Source organism: Psittacula echo (assembly GCF_963264785.1).
Source record: "Psittacula echo genome assembly, chromosome: 2".
Classification (NCBI taxonomy): domain Eukaryota; kingdom Metazoa; phylum Chordata; class Aves; order Psittaciformes; family Psittacidae; genus Psittacula; species Psittacula echo.
Genome location: NC_137737.1, coordinates 111,817,865 through 111,841,765, shown reverse-complemented (window position 1 = coordinate 111,841,765; position 23,901 = coordinate 111,817,865). Strand labels below are relative to the sequence as shown.

At 42.2% G+C, this 23,901-nt stretch overlaps 1 protein-coding gene across 1 annotated transcript in view; it reads left to right on the top strand.

Annotated features, from left to right (window-relative positions):
- The window catches only part of TMEM241 (transmembrane protein 241), a gene marked incomplete at both ends in the record, with an annotated part of 56,961 nt that extends 47,092 nt beyond the window's left edge, over positions 1-9,869 (top strand). Inside the window, 2 exons of the mRNA XM_080611214.1 lie at positions 6,060-6,124; positions 9,809-9,869. Coding sequence (XP_080467340.1) covers positions 6,060-6,124; positions 9,809-9,869 — 126 coding nt within the window. The remainder of the gene's footprint in view (positions 1-6,059; positions 6,125-9,808) is intronic.
- Positions 9,870-23,901: the final 14,032 nt, after the last annotated feature.

The following is a 23,901-nucleotide window of genomic DNA, read 5'->3' as shown; positions in this document are numbered from 1 at the left end:
TATCTTTCCTTTCCAGATAGGAAGATTAAATCAGAATCTAAATTTTGAAAATGTCCTCATCCGTGTTCTTGGCTGTATAAACAACATGTTCCTGAACACCTCAGAAATGTTAGATATTCATAATCTACAGCCAGCTTTAGCAGCTTGAAAATCTTTCTCTAAATAATTGTAAAGTTAGGGATAGAAGGGAAAATCTTTCTCTGAGGTAATTATAAAGTCAGGGATGGAAGGGATCAATTATAGCTTGGTCAAGAATGACACATTTATCTAGCCGGTGCTGACTGGTTTGAATTGATCAAGAATTGACACCATATAGGCTATGGGATAACCACAATATGATCAGTTGTCCTGGGTTCAGCAGTAGCAGTCATTTTTTTCTCCTTCTTAGTAGCTGGTGCAGTGCTGTGGTTTTGACTTTTGGCCTGAGAACAGTGCTGATAACACCAATGTTTTTAGTTACCGATCAAATGTTTAGCCTGACCAAGGACTTTGTGAGTCTCATGCTCTGGCAGGGAGGAAGGGAAGCCGGAAAGAAGCAGAGACAGGACACTTGACCCAAACTAGCCAAAGAGGTATTCCATACCACAGCACGTCATGCCCAGGGATGTAACTGGGAGTTACCCGGAAGGGCTGGTTCACTGTGGGGTGGGGGTGAGGTATTGGTCGACGGGTCATGAGGTGGTGTATTCTCTTCCCTTGTTATTTTCCTTTATCATTATTATTATTGGTGGTAGCAGTAGTGGTTTTGTATTATACCTTAGTTACTAAACTGTTCTTATCTCAACCCGTGGGAGTTACATTCTTTCAATTCTCCTTCCCATCTCTCCGGGATTGGGGGGAGGAAGGGGGGGAGTGAATGAACGAGCTGCCTGGTTGGGTTTAAACCACGACATCAGTGGAGAGAGCAAGGTAGCAACGAATGCAGAGTCCTGCATATCTGTGTCTCCCAGGATTGAAGTTTCTGCTGTGTCAAGGACCAAGAACCTTTAGGATCTCATCTCCTCTGTTCAAGCCACATGTCAGATTTACCAGAGTTTTCTCATGTTATGTGGCAAAGAAATGGATCTTATAGGGAAGCTGGCTCAGCAGTGATCTTGCCTGTTCTTAAAGTCATTCAGCAAAGAATTCTTCAGTCTTTATTTTTTATTTGTTTATCTGTAAAACTAAATTAATTTCTAATTCTGTTTTTTTGTTGTATTTAAAAAAACCCTACAACTTTTATGAAACAAATTTTGCTTTCTCTTCTGTATGTTTTTTTCTTGTCTGACCGTAATGTGATTAGGAGAAAGGAGATCATTCATGTCAGGAGCTGTATAGTAGTCTGTCTGTCACAGTTCCTTGGGAGCTCTTTAAAGCTAGTGGTAATAGTGCCTTCCTCCACTCACAAATCACTAAAGCAGATTTACAAATGCAGATGCATGAGAACATATTCTTTCCTATGCCTCCTATTTGCCTGTACAAGGGTGATTTTATATGCTGGATTTGTCCCTACTGTCCAACAAGTTCTTCCACGCATTAGGATATTTCTGCTTTATGAATCTCAGTCTGTTATCCAGCCCTTCAACAATGGCATTTTTTTCATTCTTGTTGCTGACAATTCAGCCTGTAGAGAAACAAACTCTGGATGTATGGAATTGACTCTCTTCTTCTCTTTGGATACTGAAGTAGGGCACTGGGTTGTCCTTCAGAGCAGTTTGTTAAATGTAAATGACAATGTAAGTAGTGTTCAGGATGTTGTATGGCATCCAGGCCCGTCTTTGGTTCCCAGATGATGGAAATGCCAGTAAGTTTTCACCTCTGGTTAGTTATCTTTGGTGGTCATGAATTCTCTGATGCACAAACCCTAGAGTTTTCACATGTCCATGGTCACAAGGCACAATGAGTTCAGCCTCATCTGTTTCTGTTTCAGTGTTTCAGCATGTCTTTCCTATCACTGAATCTCCTTCAAATATGTTGGTATGTCGCTCTTATTTAGAAACTGGAGAGGGACTCTCACAGTCTTTGTTTCTCTCTTTAGGGACCAGGTTGTAAGGTGATGAATGAGTCTATTTCTCTGCTGTCCCACCCTTTCTAGGTGGATCCAGCCCCACTTCTGGTACAAACTTGTAACAGGGCTGCTGTTTTAAGACCCTTCTCTGTGACACAATCCAGCCACAGGGCTGGTTTGCCCTCTGTTTTCTCTCCTGGCTCTTTTCACTCCCTGAACTAGACTATTTATGTAAAGAAGTCCCATCTGTTCTATTTCATTATCTAACTATTCAGGCCCAGTCTTTGTTCTGGCAGTCCTGCAGTGTTTTCCGTGTGGCTGAGGTGATGCTGCACTCATCTTTGCTCTCCTTCCTGGTGAAGCTCCAAGCTCAAGCAGGCTATCTGCATTACCATAGAGCTGTTTCATCTAGAGTAAGTTGTGCCAGACTGAAGAACTTCCACAAGTTGTGCGCTCTAGGGGTGGAGGAGATGAGCCCACTCTCCTCTTATGCAGACTTTGTCCCAGACAAGTATCCATCACAAGCATGCGCTTATTTCCTTTGATGCTGATACACATTGTAAAGAGCTAGAACTATTTGACTGAGATAACAAGCACAGTCTGAAATGCCACGATTTTTGTTTATAAAATTATTTGTAAATAACGCAGTGATCTGAACTATAGGAAAGTTGAGGTTGAGGCAAATAGGTGTTAATAAAGTGTTCCTTTAAATGGGTCTTGTTTGTGCTGTCTGGTGGAGTGACACATTACATTCAGAGTGATTTATTTTAAGAAACAATCTTTCTACCCTTTGTTTTTTTCATGCAGGGAAGGGTTTGAAATGGTATCTCAGGAATCATTTCAGCTTGCATGAAAATATTTTGTCCAATGGTGCTAGACTTGGATTTTTTTCCTGGTTACTGAAAGCTGTGTTGGTTTTGTAGAAATGCTCACAATAGGAATGTCTTTAAAAATAGCTTTTGCAGTACTGCCTGGTCACAGTTCCTTTAAGCAAGTAGATAGGCAGAGTCTATGGAGTTGTTCCTGTTTCTAAAAGTGTTGGGCTCCAACCATCCAGTCTGTATCTTTTGGTAGAATTAATGACTGTATTTCAATATCTTTGGGAACTTTGTACAAAATGTGCTGGTTATAGCTAGTTAAAATTTTCCTTTCCATGTCCTAGTTTTACAGATTCAGCACCAAAATATATTTGGAAATCATTAACTTCAGTTTGTCCTTTTACTTGCTTTCTTTTGTCTTGAAAGTTCATTCCTTTTCCTAAGGCATCTGAATGCCTAGGAGGACAACTGTGACCTTTGAAGTAAAGAAAGAGAGATTATGGCATTTAGCATGTTGTAATTTGGGGGTTTTTTTAAAGAACATTCAGAACATCAGTGTAGGTGTTTGTTTTAAAGTGAAACATGCACTTAGAAAACACTTCAGAAAATGCTGAAATGTACTTTCAGGAAAGTAAGGAAAATTACTTTCTGAACTATGTCCCTAGACTTTAGATTCTTCCTCTGGAACAAATTATGTGGTTAGCTTCCTGGAAAACATGCTGTCCATTTTAAAATGTATTCCTCTTTTAGGTAAACAATTAAAGGTGGGCATTTTAGCAATGTTCTTTCGTTTCATTTTGTGGTGGGTTTTTTTCCTTACACACCCTTACTTCATGTGCTCCTCCATCCTGCGTTTTGTTTCTCTTTGGCACTGAGAACCTCTTACATAATTTTTCAAAAACACAGCAGTGTTCTGCTGTAATAGCCCAAAAGGCTGCAGCCTGCATTTTTGCAGAGGTTTGGGATGATCGCAGTAGAATGGTGTATTGTTTCTGATAAGGCCTTGTTTTGGAGGGTTCTTAATGCCTGTTTCTCTGCCGTTGGCCTCTTCTCAAGTTTCTAATAAACACGACTCTGCAAGGGAGTGGGTGACATAACTTCAGCTTGTGTCACTTCTCAAATACTGCACTTCAGTTCCTTTAAGGAGAACAGCTTAAAGAAAAGAATGCTCTGTAGACAGCACATGTGCCATCCTTTATGAGTTCCTGTTTACATGCTCGGTAATGACTATTGTATATTTTTATGTAATAAATTAACATTAGCCTAAGATAAGCTCATCGCAGTTAATTCTACAATCATTAACACTGATGTCAATAAGAACTAGTTCCTTGTAGGTCAGTGCAGCTGCTGCAGGGTGTGTAAGGGGAGAATCCAGCCTGCAAGAACAAGATGGGTATGTACTTTAGAGCACTACATTTGAAATAATTGATATCCAGCCTAGGAGCTGTATTTAGGTACAGTGCATGAAAGAGTCAGCCCCTGAATCATGAAATTCCACTGTTTGGAGTGGGTGTCAGCTCTCTCCAGCTGCAGTTGACTATGAGACAAGCCAAGGCGTGGCCTGATTGTGGGCAGTTGCAATATCATTTGCTTGAGTTTTGAAGAATAAATCTCAGTTTGTGCCTTTCTCCTCTCGCAGTCTCTTTTGGGTGCATCTATTTAGTCATGTGCCTGTTTGTATGTATACATAGAGGGCTGTAGTAGTAGAGCCGATATGTATCTTTGATTTTCCCCTGGAGTGGGGGCTCACTTTTTCTGTTAGCTTCAAGCTTTACAGCATTGTCCATGTAGTACACTGCTGTGGTAGGCAGTGTGCAAATACTTAAGTCAGATGAAGTTTGTATCAGATTACGTGTCTGTGGTTCTATTGATACCAGCAATTTGATTGCTGTGCAGGAATGGAGTGGATCTGCAATCTCGTCGTATCTCTCCTGGATCAAGTCCATGTCTTGCATCATTCCCTCTGCAAGGTGCCTGTGCTGTAGGCAAATGGAGAACAGTCAGGTTGTGATTTATGGTAATGTCTATGAAGATAAAAGAAATCTGCATGCCTGAATCTCCCAAAAGTAGAAAACATCCCCAAACAAGCCAAAGGAGGCACTCACCGTATAGTCCCTGTCGAGCACCACAGCTCCTGTGTGGTGTTTACTGCCATCGCCTGGTCTCACTCCTAGCTTTAGATTATTGTCCCCTCTCCAGCTAACTCTTAGAGTGGAGCTGAGGAAATAGCATACAACCATCTCTTCTTCATCCATTGCTGCTCATGATCCTGCACTGATAACACTCCAGGCAGGTTCAGAACCCTGCCTTTTAAAATGCAGCCATAACAAATGTAGTGGGTATTGACTAACAAACTGTTAGTGCAAGCTCTGGTGCAGACAACCTACTCTAAAATGGCATTTGCTTCCCTACTGCGCATGTAGTAGTGTTTTAGCAAGTAATAGAATACAGAATGAGGTTTCTGCTTCTCCCCTGGGAGTCAACTGAACAAACAATGATTAGGAAATCTTAGCTGATAATTGTTTAATATTTTGTTTCTTAATTTCATCTTCTTCCTTGGGCAATTTTGTATTATCCTAAATAGTTCCATTCATTCCTCAGTATTTGTAAATCACTACCGAGTCTTCCTTTCCCACAGGCATTGCTTATTCTGTTGACTGAAAATCAGTCCCTCCTTTAATGACTCTGTCACTGTTCTCTGAACTCTTTCCATTTTACATCGTCCATCTGGCAACAGGATGTCCAAAACTGCATGCAGGCTGCAGATGTGGTAGCTCCATAGCTGGTAAGGCAGGGATCTGTTACAAACCATTGTATGCTGGGATCTCGTTGTTTCTGGGATCAGTACTAGAGAACAGAAAGTCATTTGCCCGTAGCTTCTCTGCCCAGGACATCTTGGTGTAATGAGAGATTTGTAATATAAACCTACTGAAGTTGTGTTGTCTATTGGGTCTTTTTCTGCTGTTTCTGGCCTGCCTTTCACTTGCCAGAGGAGAAAGGAGGTACCTAGGTGTAGTCTTTACTTACATAGGGAGGAAGGTTGAACAGGACTGTTTAATATAGACTCATTGGGTTTCTCCTGTCTATTGGCTATCTATGCGTAATGCTTCTAATGCTTAAGAAAACAAAGGAAAAAAGAAAAGAAAATGTGACTGCACATCCAGAAATATAATTTCAGCAAAACTATTTCAGTTTTCATTTGTGATATCACAAGTTCACAAAGTGTTTTTTTATTTTTCCTTTTAATTTAACAGGTTATCACTGCTAGCTTATCACCGTTCTTCTTTGTCATGACTGCCAATGTGCTAACAATTTCTTGGTAAGTGCCTGCATGAGCTTTTTTCTTAAGAGGAAAAATGTATTTCCACACACTGTGTGGAAATACTTTTCGTGTGGAAATGCTTTTTAAATGTCAAGTTCTCTTAGTGCCAGTAATATTTTGCATGTAAGGAGAACCAGGTGTGCAATGGTGGTAATATAAATCGAAGGGAGTTTATTGTGCCTCTGTGGGAGAACATGGACAATTCGGACATTAGGCCTCACCACAATTCATTCAGCATGTTTTACAGCTAGACAAATGGATGCAACAGGCAAATAAATGACCCATTCAGAGTCATGCTATACATTAGTGGTGGAGGTGGAAATAAAACACAGGAGTCATGATTTGGTGACAGCATCTTTTTAACTAATAGAGTACATTCAAGTTTCCTTAACACAGCATTTATTGTGAATGCGTAAAATGAAATTAGTATAAAAATAATGATAATCAACTTTTTCCAAAGGTATATCTGGACTTGGTAATGTGTGGCCACATGTTATGAATCACCTGAATTTTTTAGGTGATAAGATTAGGGTGCAAACTTCTTTTGTCAAAGACAATGGGTTTGGTCAGTGTGGAACATCCAGTGAAAGGGAATCCCAGCCCATAGCTGATGCTCCTAAATGCTACTGCCATGTGAATAACAACAAAATACAGGGTTAGGCATATATCTCTGAGGATGGATTTGTTATTGGAAATAAAAATCTGCTTATTTTTTAAAAGCTTTAAGCTTCCTTTTTCCCCCTTGCAGTTTGATTGCCATCCTAAAAGATTCAGCTCTGCACTGAATGGAATTAGCATATTCTTTTTCCAGGTGTGATAAAGAAGTTAAAGGAAGGTGAATCTCAGTTTAAACTAGCTGCATATACATATGTGTGAATATGCATCCTCATACGTATGTTAGGCACATGTAATCTCGAGTACTAGGATATGTAATGTATTTTTTTTAGCTCTAGGAATACATTTAGGTGGCCTGTGTGTGTAAGAGATTAAACTGGTATCAGTACACTGATAACATCCCTAGTCTAGGCCGTTAACTTGCTGCTTTCACCATGTTTTGCATGTGTTTGTGCAGGTCTATCATGTGTGTGCTAGAGGTAGGCTTTTATGCTATATATATATATATATATATATATATATATATGGATGAGGCCTTGGGTGGCATGGTTTAGTGTGAGGTGTCCCTGCCCATGGCAGGGGAGTTGAAACTAGATGATCTTGAGGTCCTTTCCAACCCTAACTATTCTATGATTCTATGTATTCACTGACACATATACTAAAGAAACACATGTATCTGTTAATGTGAGCACATGGACCCATATAGTTGCACACATACTTCATGCCCTATATGCACTGTAATATAAATGATGAGCACATCTATATCTTTAAAAGAAACTTTGCTTTAGCCCTTGGGCCCCTGTTGCACTTCAGTTGTCATAATTCAGAAAGATAACTGCTTTATTTATTTATTTGTTTATTTGAGTTCTGTTTCAGCTTGTGCATCAGCAGTGCCTTGGCTTATCAGCAAAGCTCTGGAAATAGTTTGTTAGATGACAGCAGCTGCAAAGCACTCACAAGATCATTAATCACTGAGTTTTTTAGTGTTGCTCCAGTGTTTTGCCATATGGACAATATCATATGTTAATTTCTGAGTGATGGACAAATGCAGTTAGCTGTCAACCCGCAATAAACAGAAGCTGAAAGATTTGCCAGATGGTAAATTGAAGGTAAATCACGGGTTGGCATTTAGCCACGTTTTTTGCTCTGTTTCATCTTGAAGTTATAATGATGGCTTCTATTGGCCTAGTCATCTGGATTGCACGGGCATGTGGATACCTGAGATTTCAAATCTTTCAGAAAGGGATTCTTCCTCTCTGCTGGAAGACTGAAGATATTAAAGAACAATGTAGATACAGGCACCATTTACAAAACAGGGCTGTGTAGTTTACTGTCTTTGGCATAGAACTGCCAGTCTGATCTTTAGAATGATACATCAGGGATAGGTTTTTTTTTTTAAAGTCTCTGTTAAAAATGTTGTAGAAAACAACACATCTATGACACGCACACAAAAAAAATTGAGACATTCCTGAGTCTCTGTTGAGTTTAGGTCTTCTATATGCAGTGGGTTATTTCCTTTAGGATAAACAATACATTATCCAACCTTAGCTTCCAAAAGAATTAATGCAGAGAGGATGTTTATAATTGGAGCTGGAGAGGGTTAACCCTGTCCAGAGAAATGTGCTCTGAGGGTGTTAGTGATTACAGGCGAACAGATTCACGTGGTTTAGATCTTTTCAAAAAGCTTGCAGGCCTTGCGGCCCTTTGCTCCTTGTTGGTAATTCCACACCCAGAGGTATTCTGTCTCCACAGTGGACTGTCTACAGACCGTCTGCGGCACCTACTTTCCAGGGCTGTTGTACTGTTGTTATACAATGTTTGTTCCTCTTGGGAACAAGGGCACTAATGTGATTTTTAAAACAGCTCACCAAAGCTAAGATTTAAGTGAATGTAATGCTATTACAGAACAGAGAGCCTTCAGCTTTACATGCCTTCCTTTGTTCCAAGAAAAAAAAAAGAGGCCCTCTTACAATTGAGCTAACAGAAGTTCATTTTGTTTATAAAGTTCATTAAGGAGCTTTTCTGTTTCATAAGCTAACTAAACCATGGAGCTAAGATGAAAGGTCAGTACATTTAGCTTTTCACTGTTACAAAAGGGGAGAAGAGTCAGTATCCTACCATATTCCTGTCAGCTGTGATAGATATCAGAGGAGATTTGGGGATTATTAACTATTACACAGATTGAGTGGGTTGATAGTGTATTTTAGTGAATGGTTTTGTTTGTAAAAACCTTCATCCTGATTTGGAGCCTTGCTTCTAGCCTGAGTCTTGGAGAGAAGTGTTAGTGCCACCACTGTGCTGTGAGCAGCAGAGGAAGGAAGCGATCGGGCACATATTCCGTTGATAGTGTATTTTAGTGAATGGTTTTGTTTGTAAAAACCTTCATCCTGATTTGGAGCCTTGCTTCTAGCCTGAGTCTTGGAGAGAAGTGTTAGTGCCACCACTGTGCTGTGAGCAGCAGAGGAAGGAAGCGATCGGGCACATATTCCGTTTCAGCAAGGGCGGGTTCTTTCACCACATTCCTCACAAAGAAAAGCAAACATGGGAATTTATACCGGCTTCACTACACTAGTGGAATCCCCCAGACCAAAATGCTTTCTCCCAATATCCTCAGTCTCCCAAAACGCAGGCTTTCCTGGTTTTATAGCTCCTCCTGACTTTATCAGTGGCAAGTTCTCAGGACAGAATTGCAAGGGGAAAGGATTAACTTCATGAAGTTTGAACTGTCTTGCCTTTCTTTCCGATTCTTGCTAGTGTATGCGTGTGCAGCTGTTGTAACTAGGTGCGGCCTTCTCTATCTAGATTTCTGTCTGTGGATTTTCATGTGAAAATCCACCAGCCCTAAAATATAGGAAGGGTAGTTTCTGATGAGATCATTTAAATAAGACATTCCTGGTTTCAACCTTTTCTTAGCTAAATTAATGAAAACAATCACCTGGGTTACTGTCTCTAGGTTGAAATGTATTTAGACAAAGTAATACCTTTCTCTTAATGTTATGCTGCTTGGCATTGTATCCAGTAGAAGGACTTGCATGATGCTAAATTTGTGGTATATTTTGTTTACAGCCTTGTGACCAGTGGAGTTGGAGAAGCTTTGCTTGTTTACACTGAAAGGACAGGCACATAAAGAGGAACCTGATCTAACCAGCTGGAAAAGAGCTGACTTGCAGCCTGAAGATCCTGTCATGAATAAAATGCGGCAGCAGGAATGAAGAAGTTCAACCAAACACGAGGAAAAAGACATTTTTTTTCATTATTAAGAAAGAAAAACTATGCTATTATTAGTGCTGGTAAGACAGCAGCATAGTTGGCAGGATGGTTAGGAGCCTTTGTCTCAAAGCACAAGGCACACTATTTCTGATTGATGTGGTAAAGGAAAAACTGCACTGTCTCATGCTGGTGGCTCTGTGTGAGAACCTCTCAGTAGCAGCTTCTTGCAGAGGGAACTGAATTCAGGAAAAGCAGCATCCCCACTGGATGCCTCCAGTTCTTTTGTTGGAAGCTGACAGCAGGTTGTACTGTCAGACTCCAGATCCTGCCGTGAATTCGGGATCAGGAAGGATGGATTTTGTCTCCAACTGTTCTGTAAGCAGCAAGCTGCCACACACAGGTCTCTAGTCATGTCGTCTGAGCTGGCACAGTGACTGACATGGGGCTTCTGGAGATAATCCCATCCTGGAACTGCGGCAGTTTGACAGCTTTGCAGAATGGGGAATCAGCAATAAACTCAGTATCTGTAGTGATTGCTCTTTGTGCATTTTTTCCCCTCTCCCATTCTCCAAGTTTTCTTTTGAACACTACAGATTTTTGTCAGCCGGAGGGGGTGGAGGGATACATATTCTTCCCAGCAGTGTTTTGTCTCTTAAATTATTGCAAGAGGCAACAAAGATTATGAACCTTGAATGAATGTCATAAAGAGCGTAAGCAATTCATCTCAAGAGTTCTTATAATAATTTCATTTCTGGTTGCTTAATGAGTGTTAGAAATCAGTCTTGATATATTAGGGCCTGGGAAAGCAATCTGCATAATAGTAATACTAAATACTAGTTGGTAATATTGTGAGGAAGGTCTACATGGTAAAAGGAGTTTGATAACAAATCTTCAGTGAGGAAAGGGACTTGTCTCACATGACATTAGATATCTGAAGTGTAGTCCTTAAATCTGAGTTGACAGAATTTCCTTCTTAGTCAATGGAAGGAGAGGGGTGGCTGCACAGAGATGATTCTTCTTGACTAGATCGCTGTGTTAATATGACTGAAAGACCCTCTGGAATTTCTTATCTCTGTGTAGATAGAAATAAGGTGTCTAGCTGAGACAAGACAAGTGCCTTTTAGAAGACTACAGTTAACAGAGGCATATTGTCCGTGTAGGTTGGGTCACACTTTGGTTTGAGTCTGAAGTGAGCCATTTTTTTGCCAGGTGGCAAAACTCAGGTTTGGGAAGAAATGGGGAGAGAGGGATGTGCACGAAAGAAACGTGCACTAGTCCTGAAGCCAGCATGAGCCACATGACACAGGGAGTTGAGCCCATACTGATGCCCACCAGTGATACAGCCAGCCATGGAGCCTCATGGCCTTCCATTCTGTAAATTCAGCTAGTGCTGGCAGTGATGGCTGCAGCATGCTGGCTTTCCTCAGGCAACTAGCTCTGCCAGCCAACGAGCTACGCCAATATGGTTGGATCCTTGCCACGGCACCTTCCTGCTGGTTTTGAAGTGACTAGTGACCCTGGGAGACCTTGTGAAGAGTGGGGTTTTGCAGTCATAGCTGGAACACTTGCTGTGGGAAAAGCTCATTGTGTACTTCTCTTCTTACGTAACTTTCAAGGGTAGGCTGCAGTCTGAATTATTCTCCTTCCTCTCTCTTATCTGTGGTGTACCAATAGCAGTGTACCAAAACCCAGAACACTCATTTGCTTTCTTCCTGGTGGTCTCAGTGGAAAGCCAGTGGTCAAATCAGTAGCCATGGTTACTGTAGTATTTAATTGCAGAGGGCATGCTTGGGAAGGTTAGTTGGATGCAACAGGAATTGTGTTGTCTGGGCTCTGGGAGAATTCAGTCTCTGCAGCTGCTCAATTAGCATCTCCCTGCATAGTAAGTCCGCTACCTTTTTCTTTAGCTTCATGCATGTAAACAACACTGAGCTGTTTGCTTCTGCTTTCATTTTTGTGCCTTAGAACAATGTGTTTGCATTTCTAAGACTGCTTGATGTAAGCAAAATACTGCAGGTTTAAATTGAGTGCCACGTAAGCAAATCAAGGAAGCGAAGTTAACAGTGAAGTTGGGCTCTTCTGTCAAATGTGGCGGGGAAGAAAAAGTACCCTCTGAACTGACCTGACCTGCTTCAGGTGAGGATGACTGCTGTGGACCAGCATGAGGCTTGTCAGTCTTGCTGAAAACTCAGAGTAGGGTAGAAATGGAGCTTGAGGGCCTTTAAAACCCATCTTTCCATATTGTCTCAAGGTGCTGAAGGCATGGCTCTCTTCCTTCTTCCTCAGGCTGTGGCAGAGGTGACAGCAGAGCCAGGGTCCAGTGTGGCAGCCACCCTTGTGGGAGTATCTGTGAGTAAAGGGTTGCTTAAGCATAGCTAGCAGTGAGCTGTTGGAGGGTTAGCCCTGCTATAGGGCAAGAGATTGTGGAGAAAGAGCCCTCTGGGGGGCTTCTGGCTGTTGGAACAAGTGGTGCCTTCGTCAGTGCATATGTGCTATCATTGGGATATCAGCCTGAACACGATGAGCTGCAGCAGTTGGAAAGCCCTGAGATGGCATCTCAGTTGAGAGCAGGCCTGCCATACAAATGTAAAGGTGAGCTGTGGGAGAGCACCTGCAGGAAGACCCTGTCTTCCCACCCCTGCCTTTAGGAAGGGGTGCATTCCCACCAGCGGCACCCAGGGATGAGGAGACAGGCACCAGTTGGGCTCCCTGTCTGCGATAGTCCCAGGCAGAGAGGAGCTGACAGCATAAGGGAAACCTGGGGAACACGGTCATGAATGGACCATTTGTGAAGGCTGGCGACTGGAGGAGATGGGGCAGAGCAAACCTTGTGGTTCCTGAGGAAGCAGTGATCTTTAAAGATCCTGATCTTTAACTCAGCCTGGCCTCAGAAAGTAGGATACTGCATGGTAAAATAAACACTCCAGGGTTGTTACAATGATCTTCAAAGCAGGAAACCTCAGAAATTCAAGCTTAAGGTGGCTCTTACAAGACTAATGAGTAGCTATGGTCAGTATTTTATAGAAGGCATTTGCAAGGGTGATTATTTATATCTAATTGACCTTTTTTCCAGTTGGTCAAAGATAGAAAGTGACAAACACCCAGCTCTGAGCAAGGAGGAGTTCTTTGTCTTGCAAAGATGCAGTGACACCATTTAATGCCTGAATGCAAAGCAATGGACCTGTAGCTCAGCTGGTAGAAGAACCTCTGGTTTTATCAGTATCTGTCCCTTAAGGAACTTAACACCTGCAGGCTCCCCAGTTCTTGGTCCATTGGCTTGTGGGACTAGAGTGCGAAATCAGAGTGTGCTGGTCTTTCTGAGGGGCAGCAGGTCCTTGGAGGCTTTCCCATCACATGCTGGTTTTGATCAAACCACTCTTACAGAGATGGTTGTGAATCATGTTACATGTTCTTGATCTTCTCTTGCTTACACTTTCATTTTCCAAATTTTTATGTTCTTTTTGAGTTTTTCTCCCGAAGTAATTGGTCTGAGGCAAGACTTGTGTTATCTGCTGCAGAGGCACAACTCATGCATGTGGCTGGCCTCCGTGATAAAGCATCTCTACTTAAAGCCAAGTGCTATCAAAAGAAGACTGAAACAGTAAAGCTGCTGGATGTGGGTTACTGTGTGGGTTACTAAAATGCAGGCAAAAGAGATGCTGTTTTGAAACAATCTTCTGGATCTGGCGTGTGTGACACGACATAGCTTCCAGCAGAAACTGCTATTAAATGAACCTGATGCTTACCACTGAATTGGTTCTGCTTTTGCTTATCACTGTGTGGCTGTTGCGCTTCATGTTGGAAGAGAATCTATGCCAATTTTTCAGTACCAGCTTAATACTGAGGCTGAAAATCTGCAGAGCAAGTGATCATAGCAAAAAGCAATAGGAAAAGCTCTTTAAATTGTTTTTTAAAATGCTTGGTAAGAGACAGAATTCCAATTTAGTATTGCTCTTTTAAGCAGTGGTGGTGGATGAGTGTGTGTATATATATTTATGTTCTTGTTTCCTATTTTCAAACAAAAAGATCTGAAGAATTCAAGAATGTGATGTCAACATAGGACATGTTTTGAAAAGGATGCTTTTAGTAAGTACTTTAGAAAAGTTACTTGCTGGGAGCTATATAGAGTGCTGAGAAAAGGTTTCTTCCAGCTTTATTCTACCTGTAAGCTAAAGGATGGTGGGGCGAAGAAAACTCCACAGCAAATTTGTCTTGCCCAGAGCAGAAGCTGAATGAACAGCTTTCAAATGGATCATCTGCTGCTGTGAGCCAGGCAACAGGCTCAGTGTGAAACTTTAATCCTGTTCCAGAGAATAGACACAGGGACAGGCTCATTTTGTTTGAAAAAAAAAGGCATGGGTGAGGGGAAGGAGACGGGGGGCATTGAAGGAGATGATTGGAAAAAATTGAGGCCAAAATACTTTTGTACCAGGAGATAAAATTGGAAGAGATTTGCTTCTGAAAATGTGTTGCTTATTCATAAGGGTGTTTTTTATTAGGGTATGTTACAAATACATGTCTGTTTAGTCCTAACAAGGAATTAGAGGAGCCCATGAAGGTTGTGTAACCATTTCCATATTAATTGCCTTGTTTGAGAAGCTTAACCCTTTTCTAACTATGCTTTGGAAGTGACATTGTGTAAACCTTGATTTCTGCTAGAAAATTGACTTGGTCTTGGAAGAATGCTGGTGAAAAAGTTGTGCTATCTCTTCTTGATCACCAAGGTGGGGAGTGTACCTCCTCCTTACTATCTGGGGTAGGAAGCAGTCACACAGTGTTCTTCTACATTTTAATAGATGTCTTGGCTTTCGGAACAGGTAGGGGTAGCCAGTTGACATGTTAAATTATTGATGGTATACAAAATCTCTTTGAAGAACACACTGAGATCATGCTTAGTATATTTTGTCTTATGCTCTGTCATCAAGGTTGAAAAACATATATCTCAGATCTTGTTCAATTGCCAGCATGGTGCCTATATAAAGAAGTCTGTATACAGAAGAATATAGTAAAATGAATGTGAACCACTCTGAACACATGGCAGTAGATGAAATCCCGTAACTGCATTCACAGATATGACTGTAGATAATATCAGGAACTGAGAGTGTTCAAGCTTTTCTTTCTGCTGTTTGCCATCAGCAGTCTCAGACCTTTCATGACTCCCCACAAACATTATTTTGAGAGAGAGGCAAGCTTGCAATGAGGCTGGTGAAAATGGTTGTTCGCCCCAAGACTTATGTTGGTTCAAGTAGCTGAGGTCAGTACACCTTGGGAAGCAGATGTAAGGCCCATGATCCTGTAGGATTCTGATTGTAGAATCGTAGAATCATAGAACCGTAGAATCACAGAATGGTTTGTGTTGGAAGGGACCTAGTTCCAATCTACTGCCATGGGCAGGGACACCTTCCGCTAAACCAGATTGCTCAAAGCCCCATCCAGCCTGGCCTTGAACACTGCCAGGGATGGGGCAGCCACAGCTTCTCTGGACAACCTGTGCCAGCGCCTCACCACCCTCACAGGAAAGAATTTATTCTTTACACCTAATCTAAATCTCCTCTCTTTCATCTTAAAGCCATTTCCTCTTGTCCCGTCCCTACATGACCTTGTAAGAAGTCCCTCTCCAGCTTTCTTGTTGGCTCCTTTAGGTACTAGAAGGCTGCTATAAATTCTCTCCTGAGCATTCTTCAAGCTGATCCATGTTTACATATAATCTTCTGATTTCTGTTCCCCTTGCTGATGAGGAAAGCTGATACACCAACAAGTTCGGTTATGTCAGAGCTGCAGGCATCCAGTGCCTTGCAATACTGTTTAAGAGCAACTTCTGCCTGAGGAAAGCTGCCTGAATAAAACAAGCCTCCAGCACAACCCCTTCAAAACTGGTAAGGAGAAAGGTTGATGTTATGTGGAGGAAATGGATATTCAGATTGAGAAGCTGGTAGTTTGGTGTTACGCTCCTTAAGTCATTAGGCAACAAAGAGGGAAAGGAAAGATGGAGAGCTGGGAATGCCATTTGCCATGCCTAAGTGCAGAAGGAGTACCACTAAAACCAGACAGATTAACAAGAGGGTTAAAATGTCTGCTAAGAGGACTATGATTCAGGCATGAAGTTGTTATTAAGCAGAAATGTTTTGGACATTTGTGGATGCCCGCTGTAAGAATTATGCTGCTGTAATTAGCAGTCACATTGCAAAAGCAGGAAGCATTTGTTGACAGGGGTGAGAAACACCACAAGGCAAATATTTCTTAGACCTTCTTTTGAAAGCTGTAGAGACTAAGCCAGTCTGGCTAATCGCCCCCTCTGGTCCTGGCTAAAGATGGGAACCAGAAGGGATTTTTGCTGTTCCTCTGTCACGCAGCATCTGGGACACCAAGGGATGAGCTTTGGCTTCAAACAAGGCATGGAAAACTTCTCTCAAGTCACCTCTCCCTTACTGGTGCATAGGAATCAGTTTGTTCTTTGCCTTCTCAGGAAAGGGGTCCCTGTGCCTCCATGCCAGTTACCTCCACAAGTTAGCAAGTGAAGTTCATTCAGATTGGAGCAGTCGGAAGAAATCTTGATTGAGACCCTCAATCCCAATGTCTGCAACCCTGTGGGCAGGCCAATGCCAGCAAAAAGATTATCAGCATGTTGGCAGGGGTGCTCAGCCTGATCAGCCCTTGCAGTTAATGTTATTTGTTTAAGCTGAATGACAGAGGTGCCAACCCCATTCTGGTGTCACTGGAGATCAAGCTGGAGGTAAAGCTGTATGTGACTCTCTGCATTGCCCTGAACGACCTGATCTGCTTGTGTAACGTACTTCAGCAGTTAGTGGAGAACACCCTGATAGCTGTAGTGTAAGAGACACAATAAATTTTAGTAGGCAGAAGAAACCAGCACCCAAGTTCTTCTCTTTGCCATCCTGCTTCTGGCTGTCCCACTGCTGAAGACTGAGATCTGCCAATCAGTCCAGCAATGGCCGCTCAGAAAATGGAGTTCAACTTTCTTTCAATATTAATGCTTCTTCAGGGCAAAGTTAATTGTTCTCTCATTTAATGAGAGTCTCCAGTTATAGTGAGAGAATTAGGATGTAGGGTAGGCACAGAAGCTAAAAACTTCAGCCAGGCAGCTTTTATTTCTTTATTATATTTGTCTGTTCATACTGTCTTCAGCATGGGCACTCCTTGGGCTTATTACTGATGATGAATGAGAACAGGCTGTGTGGAGATTAACACAGATGGTTGTAGCCCCAAGACTTGATGGGCTGTAACCAAAGAAAATAAATCTCTATGTTCAAGGAGAGCCTTACACAACAGAATTTCATGTGGCTCAGCTGTATTCAAAGTGGAATATTAAAATTGCTGAGCAAAGAATTGAATGGCTCATGTTTGAATAGCCGTGTTGTACGAGTAAGTTGCTTACCACAGCCTCTCAGATGGAAAAAACTCAACTATGTTGTCTTCTTTTGGGTTAAAACAAACAAACAAACCCATAAAACAAACCTGCTGTGATTCAGAAATCTTTGGGAAAGAAACCAGTAGTTCACCACAGCAAATGCTGAATTGCAGAGGCAGCGCCTCTGGAAATTTTGACAAAGGAACCCTTAACCTCTTGCTACAGGAATTGGTGTAAAAGCTAGAAAATAACTTCTCCTTTCTCTTCAAAGTGTCTTTCATGTTTTGTACTCTTCTTGCTTCTGAAAACGTGACACAAGGGCACCAGTATGGTCCAAACTCCTCTGCGAAACCACGGAAAGTCAGTTTTAAAGCAGCAAACGCAGCAGAAAACAGCTGAGATGATTGTGTAACCTCTTGCTGCCAGCATCTGGGGATTCAGCAGCTCATGGGAAAACAGGGACAGTTTTCTAGAATAGAGGAAACTTGGGTCTGCTGCCGTGTTCTGCACTGTGAGTTAATAAATTGCATCTTCTTTTAAACTGATGCAAATTAAATCTCCTTATCAATCAGTCATGATACTCTGGTCACTTTGTATGGGTTTCAGGCTAGATACAGCTCCTTTAAACAGATGGTTGAGCCGATGGGAATGTCTTAGGCTGTGACTTCCACTGGGAGGAGGAAAATAATGGGAGTGTTACATTGCACAAGCTCCCAGTCCATATAATCCAAAAGTAAAGACTGGAAGGGTTTTTATGTTTATTAGGGAAAAGAGGGAAGGGAACATACTCTTAAAGAGCCAATATCTTTCATGTTGGTTTCTCTGAGGGACTCCATGACCTCACTTCATGACAAATTCTTTCCTGGGCTGGAGATTCGCTATCTTGCCTTAATAGGAAGGTATAAAGTACTCTGAAATATTTTTGAGCACTCCAAAAATATATTCCTGCTATAGAATTCTATCATTGTTTTTCATGTAATGGTTTAAAAACAAACAACAAAGCAAGACCATGCCATGGGATTTCAACATTCTTGAAAGTTTTGGAGTTTCGGGGGCTTTTTTTGGTGTAGAAACCATTAAGTTTCCATGTCATCATACTGGTTTCTTCTCCTCCTATGTTCTATAGTAGTCTTCTATAAATAACCATAGTTACAGTTGCACTAAAAATAAATATTACTTTTACTTCATTGCTCTAATGCAAAAAAATCATGAGGACATGTTATTGAATCAACCAGTAGGTTTTAGAGCAGCAATTCTGCTTGTTTTTCTAGCTTTTTATATATCTATTTTCCCCCTTAAGAATTCCATTGCTAGGATCTAAGCTCAGTTGCTCTTTGAAGTCTGCTCAGTGATTTACTGGCTTTTGCTCTGCGGACAGCAGCATTCCAGCTGTAGATGTGTTTCCATGTGTCTTGATGGGCTTCTCCGATGTCTGATCAGGTCTTCAGTAAAGGCTGCTTCTCTCTACTCAGCTTCTTATCTTAATGAAACCACAGATGGATGTCCCCAAGACTCCTACTACTTTCTCAAGCCTAGTGATGAGTACCAAAGTGAGGAGAAGAGGCCCGTGTGTGTCAGATCTTTAAGAAATTAAGGAGAGAATAGCCTGAATGGTTAGCAAATTTAATGCCACAGTGATAGATATCCTATCATATACGTCCAAAAGACCTATTTTACAAAGTGTCCGAACTTCCTGCTGGTGAGGAATATTTCAATTTCTCAGCCCTGTGGCCTTGCAGGCTTTCATGCTACTCCTTTATCTTTCTAATCAAGGCTCTGCTTTGGGTCATAGACTGCCATTTCTTTAATATTTCTCTGTAATAATTGTGCTGCCACCATCAATTAGATTCACCAGATATTTTGCTTCCTGGCCTCCTGCAGCTTTAATCTGAAACTTTCCATTTTCCTGTCCATGGACACCATCGCAGCCTGAACAGAGTCCAATTTTCCATTAATGGACACAGCAGGCTTTTAAAATAAATGAGACAAAGGGTGGAGTCTGCAGCTCCGGATGCACCGTGTGAAAGAGTCAGCCAGACCCAACTGCCAGCACCGCACCAGTTTCTTGCTGCTTTTCTTTCCATTTACTGAAATAATAAAAGATGAATCCCAAAAGACATCTAAACAGCAGCAGCCAAGCGAAATGCGCCTAACAAGGAATGAAAGAGGAAACGGGATCTCATAGTTCTTAATCCATCTACATGATCCATAGTTTAAACTACGTTATCTGAGATGTTCCTCGGAGAGTACCTCTAAATGCAATGCCTCGTATGCTCCACTGACTGGTAGAGGTCTCACTTGGCATGATGTTGGAGGATAAGAGAGATTGGGTACTGGGCAAAAAAAAGAGGTAATTTTTTCTTCTATGTCTTAATTCAACTCCAGTCTGTGCAGAAAGGAGATGATGCACAGGTCACCCTGGAACACAGATGACAGCTTGCAGAGTCTTGGATTCAGAAAACAGTAATGAACCTCTCAGTCTGTCATGGGAGATGAGCACTTTGCAGTTCCAGTGTTGGCTTTGTGTGCATTATAATCTTTGCTTATGGAAATACCCTAGGTGCTGATTGGCATCCAGTCTGCTGCTCATTAGAGGACAAGTCCAGATAGCTTGGAATATGTTGCTTTGGAAGAAGGGATTAAATACTGAGCTTTCAAAAAGCATAGTATGCTTTTGAAACATGTGCATGAAAATGTCCTGTGATTGCTTATAAGCTTAAATTGGTCTAGTTTTGGCTAGAAAAAATGCTTATAACTAGAAGAGACTGAAATTGGAGCAACCTACTAATGTTTGGAAGTATGTTGGTCTTTGTCCATCTAAAATGTCTTTAAAATAATTTGTAATGCTTAGATGTTTCATTAAAATTCTTGTGCTCCATGTGGAGCTACAGTGCAGTTAGACTGTGGGTTGCATCACGGGAGGTCAGAGCTGAGACCTCTTTGAATAGCAGCTCACTTCTGGCCTTGAAGGGAGAAGGAATGTTGCTGATGGTTGCATTTCAACCATGCTGTTCAGCACCTTTCTAGTCCTTTCACAGCTAGTGGAAAAGAGGTCCTTTTCTTAAGAAGCGATGATGATGATGACCATGACAGTGATGATGTAGAATATGACCATGACAATGATGTTAATGATGAATGGGTAGTCATTGCTTCAATTCTCCTTTCTTTAGGTGGACATGTCTTTTAACATGCTTCAGTTCTGTTTTCTTCCTTCTCAGTTCACCGTTTTCCTCTAGGAATGCTCACATGGACAGCCCCTTACTCCCCTTCTTGCTGGTGCTGTGGGTTCCCTTTTAAAGGGACGCTGAATGGGTGGATGCACAGACAGGTCTTACCCCAACATGCAACCAAGAGGTAGTCAATGTATACAGGTGGGAACCAGGCCCACTGTGTGCTCCTGCCCTGCCCTGAAGACAGAGCTAATATCCTTCCCAGTTAAAAAGGACTGCATATGGCAGTTTAATTGGCAGGAGCCGATTGCCTCGCAGGCTGTGCTTTCACCCACAGATGCAGGACAGCATGACAAAGGTGTCTGGGGGTTAGGCCTCTGATTAGGGTGTTCACATGTGCATTGTGCTGGAGGGACGTCTACCCACTGGCAAGTGGGGAAGGACTGAGCAAGCAGCATGCTCTAGAGCGTTAAACCAAGTCAAATGGTAACAAGTCAGTCATTTTTGCTCTGAGTGGGATGAGAGTAGTTTAGAAATAAAAGCCTTTTATCCATCTATTTAGAACTCTGCAGCTACTATGTTTCTACATTAGGTTTTCATCTTTTAAAAAACAAAACACTCAGGCTGCTTTGGTTGCCAGCAGAAAATACTGCTGGAAACCACAGACTCCCATTGTTTGCTGCACATTTATAATTCCATGAACCCTCCTTCCCTCACACAGGCTGCTGAGCCTTGTAATTCTTCTGAATCTATTCCTGGTGTGTTATCTTCCCTCCCCATCCACAGGGGCTGTTAAGTCAAGACCACGCTGAGGTATGGAGGGGTGGAAGAGGCTGTCACAAGTGTGCTGCTTTACCAGCCAGGGACTGTCATTGCCATGCATGCTCCTTGCAAGGAAGGGAATAAACCAGCACATAGCACATCTCTTGTGCTTACCATTTGGTAAGCTTCTTGTTTGGCATTCTATAAACATGTTGAGATTTACCATCTTAACTACTTTTTATTTTAATTGGTGTGTATGTAATGATTAGCTACGTGTGAGAGAAGGAGAAAGAGCTGAGACCTGTGTGCTTTCAGGGACAAACAAGAGGACAGAAATTTAGGGACCAGAATAGAGAACCTTTTATTTTCTGGTGTGAGACACTAAAAGCTGATGATGTGCCCATCATTCTCATGCTACAACACATTGCCTTTATCCTTTCTAAAACCAAGCACAATGCAGCCACGCAGGCAACATAAATAATTGGTGTGGCAACAGAGGAGAAGCTGGTGGCTTGAGGTAGTCTAGGTGTCTCCAAACCTTTCCTAGCTGTAAGGCTCCAGCCTGAAGAAAAGCTTTTCTAAAGCTCAGTCTAAAAACTAAAGGAAAATCCCAATATACCCTGACAATACTGACTTATAAATTAGTTGCCAGTGAAATATGACTGCAAAGTAGGAGGCTTCCTCTGGTGTGAGGGATTAATTCCTGGAGCATGTCTGAACAGTGTAGCAGAGACAAGGGTCCTAGCTGGTTTAGGATGCTGCTCAGCAAAATTATGGAAAGGGGTGTACGCATAGAAAGGGCAAATTAATTTATGATAGTAGCCAATATTTAGTTCTCATTAACAAAAGGAAGTGTTTGATTGCTCAAGTCAACAGTACCTTCTTGGTCCCCTCCACCTTGCTTTGAAGGTACATAAGCCAGTTTCCGGGATCACAGCTCCTGCTCTTTCCTGGTAGCACAGTATAAGCGTTGCTTCTCCTCTCACTGTTGGTCCTGGTATTTCCTGTCGGGATCTGGGCAAGGTTTTCTAGTGACTGAAAAGCTCTTCTCTGAGCCCATCTGGACCAGCAGGCCCCAGCTTAAGGCAGGGAGTCTGCTTTATGAGCTCACAGTGAATCATAGTATCACAGAATCATAGAATAAGTTAGGGTTGGAAAGGACCTTAAGATCATCTAGTTCCAACCACCCTGCCACAGGCAGGGACACCTCCCACTAAACCATGTCACCCAAGGCTCTGTCCAACCTGACCTTGAACACCACCAGGGAGCATTCACAGCTTCCTTGCGCAACCTGTTTCAGCGCCTCACTGCCCTCACAGTAGAGAACTTCTTCCTTATATCTAACCTGAACCATTTTGCTTGAGTGCAACTTTCTTTGAAGGGATAGCACCTGACGTTTCTTTTCCCTCTTCTTTGCCCTCCTCTCCCTCTTCACTAAAAAGTTTACAATGTAAGACATACAATTTAGGTTCAACTCTGCCTGCCACACTTCTTCCTTCCCTCCCCAAAGGTGCAACTTGGGACAGATTTCAGTCTCAGCTAGTGACGTTGGCATTGTTGCTGTAATTGCTCAGTCTCTCACCTCGCTAAACTACTTTTGCCCTTTTTAATTTGAATGCTTAATGTGGGGGCTGGTGCCAAAATCCTTTAGCACGGTGGGAAGGTGTTACCGTCTCCTAACAAGTTACTCCTCACTGCTTCCAGGGAAGGCTTATGCCGTGGTCTCTGCATTTTAGGAGGCTGGAACGACTGGCGAAGTTGTACCGCTTAAAGACATTACGGACTATCCCAAAGAAGCCATTGCCTGTCATTGAGTACTTTTGGAAAAGGATTAGTAAAGCGTTTTTTGTGTATTTGTATGTTCTGAGGTCTTTGTAAATCCAGCTGATGTCTGTCTTGCCACAAAAACGATTTACAGCTGAGGGTCTCTAGATACCCCAGTGACGGGTGGAGGTAGACAGCCGAACCTTTGGCAGACCTTCACTAATGTGGGTGTTGTTTGGTGAGAGCACCTAGCTAGGTGTTGGGTTTAGGGGGTGTCATGGGTGGGAAGAAATAGCTTGAATGCCAGTATGTGGTGGATAATTGGGGGTATGACCATGTACATTCAAAGCTGAATTTTCAGCCTCCCAAGCAGAAGCTGCTGCTTGTGAACTGCAACTACTAACGGGCAGCTGTAAATTTTATTACCACCTGGAGTAAATCCCACACTCCCCAGTGAACCAGGGGTTGCGAGACACAAGAAATGCTGGGGAGCCTGCTTGTGCCTTGTCCTTCTGCTCACCAGTGGTTTGGGCTGGGAGAACCAGGCCCTGGCAGCTGGAGGAGGAGCCGGTGCCGAAAAGAAGGTCTTAAAAAACACCAACAAACCCAAAACAGTGGTCTGGGAAGAAGAAGATTAAGATCTTAGCTGGAGGAAAGATCCTGGAAGCGAGGGCTCCTCAGGGACATGAGTGCCAGGAGATGGCGAGGGCCCTTGGGCAATCCCACCACCGGCCTATTAATAAGTAGCTTTATGCCCCAGAGGCAGACAAAGCCAAAACCACTGAACACATACAGGTGAGAGAACAGAGTCACTTTACGTACTGTCACTGGTGGAAAAGAGTCTGAGATTTTCAACTTTTTTAAAACTTTTATTTTTTTAGAAA